A 14606-nucleotide genomic window follows, 5' to 3' on the forward strand; every position below is an offset into this window, starting at 1 on the left:
GGGAAAGAGAAAGCACAGAACAGACCAGATTCCGTATTACTACCATAGTACACTTACCAACTTATATTGGACTTTCCAATTTCAAAGGAACCATGACGAAATACTGTAACACAACATAAGGAAATGTTCTTTCTAGGAAAGGGTTTGCCCTTTCTGCCCATTTTAAATTGTTCACATTAAGACGTCATGAATTACACCATAAAAAACCCCAAATGGTCTCACACTTTTTTAGACTGTAGATGAAAAATAATCAGTAAAGCTTTTTTTTTTTTTTCTGAATGTAATAGTAAAGCTCCCTCTGCTGGAAATTTCAGTGCAAGAAAGCAACATCTCAGGATCTTTATAAAGTAAAACAAGAAGTAAGAATTTTCTGTAACATTTAGACTTTCTGCATAAAAATCAAGAAACTACTCCTGAAAGACAGGAGCTTTCTCTGACCAAACCAAAGTCTCATCTTTATTTTAGTACATGGCTTTCTTATTTAGTAAATGGCTTATTCCAAAGTACTGCATTTGTCTTAATATTTTTTTGGAAACTGGCAGATCTTGTAATTTTCAAACTATATGGTTTTATCTGATTAACATAATTGTTTTGAGTGAAGTTGGAGTTTTTTTCAGATTATCTTTAATCCTAGCCTGAAACATGCAATGCTAAATCTCTAAAAGCGTTTGTGTTTAGAGGGAGATGTTCTCAAATTATAACTTTAAAAGTACAGGAAATTATGTTCTTTTCCCAATTTCCAGTGACAATGAGGAGAACAGGCCAATCCAAAACCAGGTCAGAGTGCCTTCATAAGAAGAATGATTTTTTCCACTTCCCCTATAGACCAGAGGCACCTAAATTTTGCTCTTTCTCAAATTTGTTTATTAATCAATTATCAAGGCATGGGAAGACAAAAACCTTGCACCTTTCTGACATGATTCACAGCTCTGGTGCAGAAGTGAGGCCAAACCTCAGTAATAATCTCATTTAGCAGAAATGAGGTATTTCCTCCAATTTGCCTTCATCAATAAATGGAAAGAGAAGTTGCTGGCAAATAATACCATGGACTTAGTGATAAAGTGACAGAGGTGAATTTCATCATTCTGAGCTTGAATTTGCAAATGAATTTGCTGATGGCACGAATCCGAAGGCGGATACAGCCCCACTGTCACCTTCTCACTGCCCTCAGTCCCTGTAAGGATATGGTCGGATAACACAAATTAAACGTACTGCCAGCAAAAGGGCAGCTCTCGCTCCCCCATTCTCTGCCTTCAGTCCCCACTTGCAGTGTCTCTGCTGTCCACCTGGCTATGCGGGGAGGTAGCTCAGCTCAGTAAGACAGGTTTTGGGGGTGGTTCACTGATAAAGTTTCCTGTGGAATGGTCAAGGCAGCACCAGAGTGGTACAAGGGGAGAGGAAAGACACACGGCCACAGCAGCACAAGGGACACAGTACTGCCTCCAACACATCAGGGAACCACGAGGAAGGCTCTGCCACATTAACAGCACCCAGAAGAAACTGAACAGAAATCCTGCCTTGGCTTCGAGGAAGGAACTGCTGCTTCCACAGCAGCAGCCCACAATAAGGGGACCCTTGAAGGATGAAGAGAAACGGTTTCAGAGCCTGCACAGAAGCCAATGGCTCCACTGTTCCAAGTGACCTCCAGCACTTGAGCCCTCGAACTGCTTCCTCTTTACTTCCTACGTTTTCTTTTTCGATAAACAGGTGTATTTCACCATAACCATCTGTCTTCCACCTTTGCAGGCATCTTCTGGAGTATGTAACAGCTCTTTAGTCTCCAGGACAGTTGTCCTGGCAAAAATCTATCATAGAATCATAGAAAGGTTTAGGTTGGAAAGGACCTGGAAGACCATCGAGTCCCACCCCGCCTGCCATGGGCAGGGACACCTCCCACTAGACCAGGTTGCCCAAGGCCACGTCCAGCCTGGCCTTAAAGACCTCCAGGGATGGGGCATCCACAACTTCTCTGGGCAACCTCTTCCAGTGTCTTACCACCCTCAAAGTGAAAATCTTCTTCCTAATGTTTAATCTCATCCTGCCCTCTTCCAGTTTAAAGCCATTCCCCCTCGCCTGTCACTACGTGCCGTGGTAAAAAATCCTTCCCCAGCTCTCCTGTAGGCCCCCTTTAGGTACTGGAAGGCTGCCATTAGATCTCCCCAGAGCCTTCTCTTCTCCAGGCTGAACAGCCCCAGCTCTCAGCCTCTCCTCATAGGAGAGGTGCTCCAGCCCTCGGATCATCAAATCAATATAGCTTTCAGATTTAACACATGCTATTTGCTGAAAGAACTGAGTGAGCTCCAAGAGTGTTTTTAAGATTCATGCATTCCTTTCTATGTATTTAAGGCTATAGACAAAGTTAAAAATCCACGAAAGAAAACCAGAAATAGGCAGGTATGCTTATATCTTTCCGCATAGATTCATTTCCCTTGAACTTTATTATTTATTAATTAGTATTAATATTACTACTACTACTATTATGTCAATGGGCTATTCACTCGTATTATAGCTTTATTTTTAAACAGTTTGTGCTGAAAAATGTTACTGTAAAAAGAAGCTGTTGACACAATACTCAGTTTTACCAGAGCTAGGAATTGAATTTGGGGATTTCACCATAAATAGTATGCAGACTTAAGAATGGTTTGAAAAATCCAGATAATTGTGGTTTGAACATTCAGTTCTGTCACGAAAAGGCAGAGCTTTTTCAGCCTTTTCATTCACTGTCAAAAGAGTTTCTCGACTTTCTTTTTAAAAGACCTTGAGACAGAAGATGAAAAATCCAACATTTTATATACTAACACATTAACATGCTGCATTGTTATGCCAAATGATCTCCAGAAGTCAGAAGTAACAGGCAGAAGTAACAATAAGACTTGTAAAGAAGATTGTTTCCAATACCATATTCAACATTTCTAAAACCTTGTATCTTTAAAAAGTGTTTTCCTAATCATTGTTCCCAATAGTTTAATTTTTGTTCTCTGAGGAAAAAAATTGAGTTTCCCATTTTGGAGTTTCAGAGAAAAAAAAAAAAAAATTATTTTAATATATACTTTCTATCATTTACTCTTGATACCTGCTGGAAAGATTCCAAACAGTAGTTTGATTTAATAACCCAGATAAGAGTGGTTCTTACCATACAAAATTGCCAATAGAATAGATAAGACAGTCATAAAAAAGAAATCAAATGAAGTGCTTTGGAATAGACTAATTATGTATGAGAGTCAGGAAGAAACTAGCCTCGTACTCGGTAAGATAACTGGATTATGCTTTCTTTTAATTTGATAAACCCTAAGTAGAACTGATGGCAAGAAATGAGCCAACATGTGCAACAGTTTCTCCACATGACATTTTCTCCTATCCTATTCCTATGTTAAATGAGATAGATGAAAAAGGGGAATGTACAACAGTCAGGCACTCACTTATTTTTTAAGACTGAAATGACACACCCTGAAAAACTGGAAAGACCCTGAAAAGATGAAAACCGCATCAGTACATATTGTGTTACTAAAGCCAAACAGCACCCATTTTCACGGAAGACAATACATGAAATTCAGAATTTCTTCAAAATTGTACTACGTTCTTAATTTAGGAAAACGAAAATAGAAGAGGTATAAATGTTTCGGCTCCTCTTTAAAGATATATCTCTCACCAGAATTCTTGATTTGTGGTCATGCCACTTCATCTCAAGATGCAATACACACTTCAGTACTGATTTCAAGTTAAATTTCTGGTGCAAAGCCTATAATGCAGGTATGCTACACTCACTTTTAAAATGACTACAGTGTCCATATCTAGCTCTCTTCCCAAATTTTTCCCCAAGTATTTTTCCCAAATTTTGTTTTCAGTCAGAAAAATTTCTGTATGTCAACACTCCTGACGAAGTATCTTTCACTTGAGACAGTATTTCCATTATCCTCTACTCTTTTGTTCAAAGTGTCCTAGGCAGAAGTTTATGCCTGTAGCCTATTTAATAGTAGCTGAATTACATTAAAACACACATATCTGACCTTTCACTCATCACAACAGCTACTACTCTTTAAGAAAATGTATTTTGTTGGAGGATATTGTTTTTCTCTTCTCTTGACTCAACTAGATCTTCTGGCACTCAGCATTTATCACCAACTGCCAGCTAAGTCAGCACTGAATTTCTTATTTGCTTTCTACTACAAAATCTATTCCGTAGGCAAGTAAATCTTACATACTAAGACAATGACTTACTATGGTATCTTCTTCATTGTATTTGTTTTTTGGCATTTATATTTTGCCTCTTTGTTCTAGCTCTTGTACAGATTTCACTATAATGCTGATGTCATCCAGGTCTACATCATCCTACTAAATCTCTGTAACAGTCGTTTGTTATAACAAAATTTTATCACATTAAATACTATTAAAACAAAGTATCTATTGGTTGGCTTCAGATTTATGGTTAAAAAAATAATCAATAATGATAATCAAATTCTTTCTGCAGAACTTCACTTTATAACCCATAAAATAATGCTACGATTTATACATTTGCTGCCCCCAAATTTATGGGAATTTTTTCATAATAATGATAATCTGATTTCATGTAAAGAAATTTATTTTGTGACACAGAATACTGCCAGGGTAAGACTGTATATTGGTGGAAGACAAGAGACAAAGGCATTGAAATGCAGACAAATGTTTCCGTTATTTCCTGGATTGGCTACTGTTATTTCCTCTTCATAGTTTTCCCAAAGGAGTTTTAACTTATCCAGAATCTTGCAGCTTGACTCATCATTACACATAACCTTTGCCAGCACATCATTTCCACCTTTACTTTCTCCAGTGGCTTGCAGTACAATACCATATCATACTACTTACAATTTCAGTCAGATTTTCAATTTACATTTTAAAAATTTTGGTTACATAATCTTGAAGGCACTCCATCAGATTGACAAGCATTTTCAAAATACAGATTTAAGGACTGATATTTATACATCCTACTTGTTTTTACAGTCTTTGCATTTTGGTAGGAGATTAATTACAGGCATATTATACAGCTGTGGAATTCATTACAAGTCAAAGCTGATATTTTTTAAATCATCTGTGGGCAAAGTCAAACTCATCTTTCCTAATTCTATAGTACTACAGTTCAGGATAGAACTTGAGGAAATAAACAGCTAGCAATGCTTTGCACATATCTCTTTGAAAAGCTGATTCACCATTGGGACACAACTATTTAATAGTACAGTAATATACACCGTATTTCATCTTCCAAGTACCGTACATATAAACCTAGGAACTTATACATAACAGTTGTATTTGCTGATTTTTATAATTTGTTCAATATGTTGCATGTCTATATCTGTACTAGTTTTACACGGATGTTAAAGATTCTGCTTAAAGTCACAGGCAAATTCTATATCACAAAAGAGATATTTAATCCATTTAGGCATGCAGTAGATTGTGTATCTCCATCACCATTAACAGACAGGTACTTGAAAAGTGACTTCCTAAGTACCTTCCTAAATATTCCGGGCCATTTAAATTTACTACAGAATGGAAGCTTTCCTCTAAAATTTTCCCCACACACACACCAATACCACTTTCAAGTTCCTCAGAGGAAAGAAACATTGATCATCTGTGTTGCGCTAGGAGGCAGTGCCTTGTTACAATCCAATCCCGGTAAGGAAGGCACTCAGACTCTGTAAAGTATCTCTTAAAATGCTATTTATTGGAGCTAACACTATAAAGAAAAAGCAGATAGTATCAATAATCTTACATCCCTTTAGATGCTGGAAATCCTGAGCTGTGTGGAATTGAACAGGCGTCCAGCCAGGCACAGCACCCTACACAGATCTCATCCATGGAAGATTACCCCATTTTGGTGATCTGAGCTCTTACAGGATTTTCTTACAAGCAAAACAACTCTATTCATCACTTATTCTGTCAAATAAAAAGGACGTTCACATGGGAACTTGCTGCTGAAGTTTTAGATAAAGGCAAGGATGCGCAGTTGGTGTAACCACTGGTAGCATGCAGGAGCTGCCTACAAGCTCCTTTGTCACAATTAGCTGACGAAGTTTATCCTCCAGCAAAGGGATATACACAGCACAGCACAGGCCTGAACTTAGGTTACCTGTTACGTGGATTTCTACCTCCTTGATGTACAATGGTCTTCCAGTTAGGATTGCTACAGCATCTTATGCTGCAGTGGGATGTAAATTCTTTAAAGCAAATTGAGTTTACTGATTAAGTTACAGGGCTGTAAAAAAATCCAGTTAAATTGCATACCTGTCAGCACCACCGTGTGTTCTCCACCACAAGCAACCTTATTCACTTTTTCCATAATTCCCAGTACAGGCTGTGGGACTCTATTGTTCTTCAGCTGTTCAGGCAATAATCCCAGTTTCCCATTCTCAGGTTCTCCAAAAGTATAGAGCTCACCATCTCCTGTGTAAATACAGAACAGAACAGGATTTCCAGCATGAACTCAGAAGCAAGGCTGGGTTGTCAAGACTGCTACAGACACAAATCAATAAGATAGAAAAGTGTATGAAAAGTATGGGATAATGCAACTTATTTGTACAATGTCCAAACAGCTGTGCAAAGCAGTCTGCTGTGATGGGACAAGACAGGGCTAAATTTTAGCCCCTCTCCAAGATGAGACCTGCAAAATTTGGCGTGCAAGGAATCTAGCCAAGGGAAAATCAAAACCATATACATCCTTCTGAGAGGTAATAATTCCCTCTGTTATCAGTATTTATGTCAACTGAAGTTGCTTGTAAGAATCTCAGCTTAAACAGAAAAGTTTTACATGGAATTCTGATGGAAAATCCACACTTTCTTTTTGTAAGATATAGAGAAAAAAAAGAAAAAAGCAGAGTAAATGACATGAAAATGTGTGGTCTGGACAGCAAGAAGAGAGCAATATATCCAACAAGAGGAATACAGCAGAGGTTCCATAGCAGTAACTCCACCAGCATTAAGTTCAAAAAAATACTGAGAGGTCTTCACAGATCTCTTTCTGTAACTTCTTTCTGATCTGCTACATAATCATATGAGAAAACCCTTCTCATTCACCCCAACTTTTTAAAAATACGGTTCAAAAACTCTTCAATCCCAAATTTGGGCAATTCATTTTACTCTGAAGTTTTGCTTGTTTAACTTTTCCAATCACTCCCTTTGCTTTTTCATTGCTATGTAAATCTGAATTACTATTCAAGACAGCATTCTATATATCCTTCTACCATAGTTAAAAATGGAACCTGTACAATATACTTCCCATTGTTATATTTACAATTTATCTACATTTATCTACTTCTTTTACATTTATCTCCATTTTACATTTATCTACATCGTGGGGTTTTTTTTACAATTTACCCACATCTACATTTCTGATTTTCCGTGCAAAGGCCGCCAGCTATTCTAACAGGTCAGAGTGAGGTTTAGGGAGAAACCATTGTCTTACTGCCAGCAAAGCTTCAAGTTAATAGCTGAGTGTTCTCCACTCCTGAAAATATTCTGTGGAGTAGTATCCTCATAGCAAATTGTGGCTCACAATCTGAATTTGAAATTACTTACAAAAAAAATCATCATAAACTATTACATTACAAAAAGTTTGGCTTTTAATCCCAGTTGGATATAAAAAAGCACAAGGATAAACAAAACTCTCACATGGAGCTAGTCCAAGATAAAGAAATGTCTAAACTAGTGTAGGAGCTGTCTGCTAAAGGAAATTCGAAGAGAGTGCTGCAGTTACATAATGAACATAATAACAAACCCCAGACTTATACTCCATTATTAAAGCTCAGTCATCAGAAGCACCCATCTCCAATATTTCTGGAAACATGCAGATTTGTACTTCAGTACAAAATGTACTTTTACTTTCAGAGGGAGACATTTAGTGTTTTCAGAGGGCTACGTCCAGTATTCACAAATTTACTTTTACAGCATTTAGAGATATCACTATTGCACGATGCACAAGTATCTGAGAGATTCTTATTCAAAAGTGATGAATTCCTTTCCAACATGAAAGTTGGGTTAACCTTAGAAATGCTGGTCCTTCCCCACAGACAATGAAGACAGATTAGCTCAGAGAAAGCTTCAAAGCTGAAACCTTATTTTGGTGTTCAGGATTGACCATTAGAGAAGCCCATTCCTCTCTCCATTGAACATAAGCAGAGAAGCTTATTACTAGTTTTCTTGCCTTTGTAAATATTCCCCCATTTGCACAGCTGATACATTTGTTGCTTTTTCCTTGCACTTTGTCAGCCACTACTTAAAATTTGGGAATTTAATGACAATGGCAATAAAAAAAATAAGCCTATACAGAAATAGGAAACACGGAAGAGCTAAAAGTGATCCTATAAATAAAAATGTAAAGTGGAAAAAATGAAGCTGCATATGCATTCTAAAAAGCAAATGAAATTAGTCAAATTATTAAAATCAAGTTAGGAAATAATGAAAGATATAATTCAAAACTGAAATTTATTAAAACTTGGGCATACCACGCCAAGACAGGAAAGGAATTTTATCTTTTTGAATTTTTAATTCTGATGATGACAGAGTCAAAACTGATGTCATTAAGAAATGTGTCATTTTTATTGAATCTCCCTGAGCTTTACTCTGGCAATAAACTCATTTAAAATTTCCTTTTGCATGAATAAAAACTGAGCGAGAATTTAAGGTTGCAAAATTGCATCTTCATTTTGTGTAATTATGGGACAACTAGTTAGTAATACATTTTCATTTAAGACATCTGCTAAATCCAATAGATAAACTAGATTAAAAATGTTTTTCCTGGAAAACTCTTTTGACAGCAATATCTTTTTTTTTTTTTTCTTTGTGGCACTTGGCTCCGGATTACTTTGTGCTAAAGAGCGACTGCAGCAGTGCGTGCATAGAACAGAGCAGCACAGACCGCTGTTGCCACAACCCTCCATCAGAAGAGCTTTGATTCATTCTGAAAACCCTTAAAGTACTATGTCTTTTAATAAAGCAGTCCTCCTCCTCGTATACTCTTAGAGGAAGCGATGCTGGAGCAGTCGTGCTTATCTGTGATGTATGTTGTTACCTTTGGTATCAACAGTCCACAATAAGCAAAAATAAAACCAGTCTAAATTATTATCTATTTTTTTTCAATGGAAGCCTGAGGATAGGTTTTCAATGAATTTTAACTATAGGAAGAATCTGAAGGAAAAGGACTTGGGTGTGCTGGCTGATGAGAAGCTCAACATGAGCTGGCAATGTGCACTCACAGCCCAGAAGGCCAACTGTATCCTGGGCTGCAGCAAAAGAAGCGTGGCCAGCAGGTCAAAGGAGGTGATTCTCCCCCTCTACTCCGCTCTAGTGAGACCCCACCTGGAGTACTGCATCCAGCTCCGGAGTTGTCAGTACAAGAAGGACATGGACCTGTTGGAGCGGGTCCAGAGGGGGACCATGAAGATGATAAGAGGGCTGGAGCACCTCTCCTATGAGGACAGGCCGAGAGTTGGGGTTGTTCAGCCTGGCTGGTTGTTCAGCTGGGCGTTTCACAAGGGCATGTAGTGATAGGATGAGTGGGAATGGCTTCAAACTGGGAGAGGGCAGGTTTAGATAAGATATTAGGAAGAAATGTTTCACTTTGAGGGTGGTGAGACACTGAAACAGGTTGCTCAGGGAAGCTGTGGAGGCCCCATCCCTGGAAGTGTTCAAGGCCAGGATGGATGGGGCTATGAGCAACCTGGTCTAGTGGAAGGGGTCCCTGCCCATGAATGGTCTTTAAGGTCCCTTCCAACCTAAACCATTCTATGATTCTAAGCATGTCTCTTATTTTATGGAAAAGTTCATTCAGGAACAAAGAAAAAGATACTATACATTTTTTAAGATACATCAGCTTCAAATTTATTTAAATGCATAAATTTGTCAAATAACTTGACAATTCTGAAGAAAATGTATGACATACTCAAAGAGCAAAAAATGTAAAGAGGACTCTTTTTCATAAAAGCCTAATTCCTCCTTTAAATGGAAAGTGGGCCCTGAGCCTCAAGATAAAGTTGCAAACCAGCACTTCCACCAAAGATTTAGAAACTAACTTTGACGGCACAATATTTATTTGCAAAGCTCACAAGACCTAAGAAACTTAGCCTATGCCTTAGACAAAAAAAGCCCCAGACAATTTTATATGGTTTCTGTATTTTCCAAGATCATTTCTGCCTCTCACAACAGCAGAGATTCTTCAAGTACCATGCTCCTGGGCCACTAAGGCTAGCAACTGGACTTATTATCTTTGCTGAATGCTCTAACTGCACAGAGGGGCAATCAGGGAATGACAATAATACAGTCTTACTCAATGTCCAGCTTCCTGCAGGGTTTCACGGGGCTCAGGCTATTAAGAGTAGCCACCCACAATCTATTCACAGAGTTACACCCTCTTCAGCAAGACAATGAAACATGATAGCAGCTGTATTTCCCAACTATCATAATCACAGGTGTAACCCCATCCTCCCAGCTGTCCTCATTTTTTCTATCATTCTGACACTTTTCTTTCATGCACATACAAACTACACCAATAATACTCTAACACTTCATTTACCCACATGTATCTGTGCAGAAATACCTTTGCTGCACTCTTCTACACTTCTTTTCTAAGTGGTGTTTTGCAGTCATTTCAATCTGTCTGTGTTTTTTAAGAAATAGCAAATCCTCACAGCTGCAGAAAAGTGTATTTCATTTCACTTCTAAACTATGGACTGTGTTTAGGCTTCTCTGTTCAGTTTGATTTTCTGTTTCAATTCTGATATTTATCCTTACACCTACGTGCAGAAATACTCTGAACAGGCTGATACTTTGCAGTTATTTGCAGCAGCATCAATTTTCTATTCTAAAACAGTACCCCAATTAACAACAAAAAAATTCACTGTGATGTAAAACTTTATATAATGAAAACATTCCACTGACAAAAAGAGATTTTATTAGGGATTCTAATTGAAAAGAAAGAAAAAAACCCCAACAACAAAAAGAACCCTGTATTTTTTTGGAAGGCAAGTATTGTTTTAATACTCTTAGATTTGATATATATTTCTAGAAACAAGCTGATAAATCCCCCCAAACACTTGGGAGTTAACTACTTATGTGGTTCTCTTTGAAGAGACCAGCACTTCTTTTAAAACAGTACTGCACTGCAAATATTAATCCAATCACAACGTAATTAATAGGATTAGAGATTCAAATGGCCAAGCTTCCACTGACTTCCCAAACTAATCAAGTTTATTACATTTTTTTCAACTTAATAATCCAGCTAACAATGATAAAACCATTTATTAAAGCAATTTTTGAATGCATTACACATCCCTTTAAGGCAAATAGTAGTCTAAAAACTATGAAGAATAGCTATCAAGCATAAAAAGAATCCAGTCAAACCCAGATAAATTTTGAGTACAGTATACACACAGTACATCTGCATTTTAAGGACTTTATGTACTGTGTTCAGTACATCTGCATTTTAAGGACATTCTGTTCACAATGGAACCTGTCTTTTTAATTTTCTCCTCTCCTATGAGTCACATTCTCACATGTTGAACTTTCACTAGTGTGGCACGTTTTCTGTATCACAAAGCTTTAGGTCACAGGTGCATGGGAATGAAGTGGGCAGGCAAATGGAAAACTATCTTTGGCCCTCAAAGGTAAAGGCAGATACTGTAGATGTGCAAAGATAAGAGACCTGGCTGGTAGCAAATGAGGGTAGTAGACAAAAGAATTGGATCACTCTATGATCTCTTCAGTAAATGAAGAAGAAAAAAAAAAAAAAAAGTATTTATTCAAGACCAAATTGGTTGAAACCACCTCAAAAATGCTGAAGTTCTGAGCATGGAAGTGTTTGTGGAATGGATGATCTTTAAAACTAGTCCTTAAAAATAATGACAAAGTACATTAAAAGAAGGAATTCAACGAACCCACAAAGCTCTCCATGAAAAGATATCTTCCCAGTGAGAATCTATCTTGACCTTAGTTACAGTAACAGTTCAGGCAGGGGAAACACCGGAATAGGTCTAATATATTCAATTCCTTTCTGGCTCCATGAATGTAATTCTGCTGTAGATACCAGAGTAGTGGCTAGATAAATTAGCTTTTCCTGCTCATCTCCTGCAGTGGACAAATGAGCTATAAATGTTTGCCAAGCTTTATGCTTTCTGAAAAACTGTCCCCTCTTGAGTGGGTGTGGTCAAAGACTAATCAAGTAAAGATCTGTATATGGACTCAAAATCATTGCTATGCTCCTGGAGCTCACTCTTTTTCTGTCGCTTTGTTTGAGACTTACCTCTAATATGGGGACCTAACATATCAAGTCTGCAAAAAGAAAGGAAAGGAAACAGATACTGGGAAAAAGTCCTAAAGCCCTAAGGAGGGCTGGAAACGACAAACTAAAAACTTCTTTTCAGTGGAACACTGTGAAGAATGCAAAGTGAGAGGAAAAGGGAGCAAACAATCATCTTTCAAACATGAAGCAAGAAACCAGACAAGTTTCCTAATATGCGGATGGAAATGAGCTATCCATTGCTAGTGCTTGCGCCTAGACTAAATTTGAGAAGTGTTTTTTATTTAAAATAATTCAGGATATATTTTGTTCTTCAATTCTACAATCACTTTTGGCATCAGTGGGGCCCATGTGTACATGGTAGAATACAGGTGGCTGACATGTTTAGTAGTTGAATTATTGTCTACAACGAAGGCATTCTAAAAACCAAAAGTAAGAAAGGTAACAAATCTTCTTTTTGGAACTACTAGAGTTGAGAAACTTCGGGAGTTGGGGGAGGGTTGCAGAACTGAAGTAAAAATTCAGATGACTGAACGCCATACAGTTTCCATAAAACATGCTTTTATCTACTAAAGTTTGTGTGAGGATTCCACTCTACTTTTCACTGACAATCGCACTTGGCTTTATAGTAGTTAAACACCTTAAAGACAAATTCCTATAAAACCATCTATTTCAAAGAAATAACTTTAGATTTAAAAAAAAAAAAAAAAAAAAGCGGGAGTCTGCTTTTCACCACTTTTTCTCTCAATAGTCACTTATTAATGAACATCCTGCCCTGGAGAGGGCACTCTGTGACCACATTATGTATCCTTGTATCATCATTAACCATCTTTTAGTTTTAACCCAGATAGGCCTGTGATCCTAACAGTTTGCTTACCCAGTATACAGCTTATGTCAAATGTAAATATATTAAGAAAGGGAACCATATGGTGCCATGCTCATCAGTTCAGCCCAGCAACATCCATCAAAAGTCCTACATCCTGCAACTATGCTTTATTATTAAAGACAGTATATAATTTGATGCTTTTTTATGTACAAGTCGTTTAAAAAGTCAAAATGTAGCAATTCTATAGTATAGTTATATAAGTATATATAGTTATGTAAGTATAGTACAGTTAAGTTACAGATATTGAAAGCTTTGTATTAACAGTGTTTCTCCCATTTCTTCCATTGTAACAGCAACCACAGTCCAAAAAAGTTCCTCTGGTATACTTTATTGATGTTGAGGGAATTAATACAGATTATACACTCACCTGAATAGTTCATATTTCAGTTCTGGAAATACAGAACCACTTTGTTTTCCAGATATTTCCTCCAAAAGTATATATTGAAAATAACAATAATCACTCTAAATTCCAGTATACAAGATAAAACCATACACTAAAAATACACAGAAAACTCCCTGTGCTAGGTGAATTTTTACACATACTTCAAGGCATAATTCAATGACCAAATGGCGATTTGGGGGAAAAATAAAACCTATCCCTGTAATAGGAATATTCCACATACTCCATAATTATCTATTTTGCTATGTTCTACCAGCCCTCAGAGGCAGAATAATGAGAATGTCAACCACTGTTCTGAGCCAGTCCAACAAGCCCTACAGGCAAGTGTTTTCCACAAGTGAAAGAAGAATCCACATAATTCTAAAAGAATCACCTTTTTTTAAGCAAAATCTTTTAACAGCATCATGCCTTGACTTCCTTCCTAACTAGGCTGTAAGAAAAATAAGGTAACTACATTTGTACTCAGACTCAGCTTGCAGAACTTCCAAATTCATAATTTAATGGCTAACTTCATAGCTAACATAATGTATGACTACAGTACACTTAGATTAAATGTATAAACTTTGTTTTTAAACACTGGCTGGATATACACTGACACTAGTGCAACAGAAGATCAATTCAGTAAAAAAGAACCTGGATGCCCAACACTAAATTTCTACGGTAGTTAAAAGTATCACTCAAATAAAACTATCAGCAAGGGCCCAAAGGAAAATAGTAAAAAACATTTCTCCTTTCACCACAAAAGAGGCCATCCGCATGTCCACAGTTTCAGCAAAACAGATTGAAGCCAAATTTGTGCAGGATTTGCAGATACTAAGGCTGAAAATTAAGATTTTCCATCTCATACCCAGGCCTGTTTTAGCAGTGACAGGTTCAATGACTTCCCATTTTCACAAGTGATAACATATTAGTAGGGAGATGAACTAGTTAAGAGGCTCCATTTCTCTCACCCAGCTGATAGCCTAATCCTTTTTTCTCATACTCCTCCATTAAAAGTTTCCACTTCCTTAGAGCACTTGGCACACACTGTTCTCTCTTTGCTCTTAGATGCTTGTCCTCAA

General features: G+C 37.3%; 1 protein-coding gene across 1 annotated transcript in view; it reads right to left on the reverse strand.

Annotated features, from left to right (window-relative positions):
• Positions 1-14606, reverse strand: part of RPGR (retinitis pigmentosa GTPase regulator) — a gene marked incomplete at its 3' end in the record, with an annotated part of 42753 nt that overhangs the window by 13013 nt on the left and 15134 nt on the right. Inside the window, 1 exon segment of the mRNA XM_009888367.1 lies at positions 6256-6414. Within this exon segment, the coding sequence (XP_009886669.1) occupies positions 6256-6414 (159 nt within the window).

The sequence above is a fragment of the Charadrius vociferus genome, unplaced genomic scaffold (assembly GCF_000708025.1).
Source record: "Charadrius vociferus isolate BGI_N301 unplaced genomic scaffold, ASM70802v2 scaffold206, whole genome shotgun sequence".
Lineage (NCBI taxonomy): Eukaryota > Metazoa > Chordata > Aves > Charadriiformes > Charadriidae > Charadrius > Charadrius vociferus.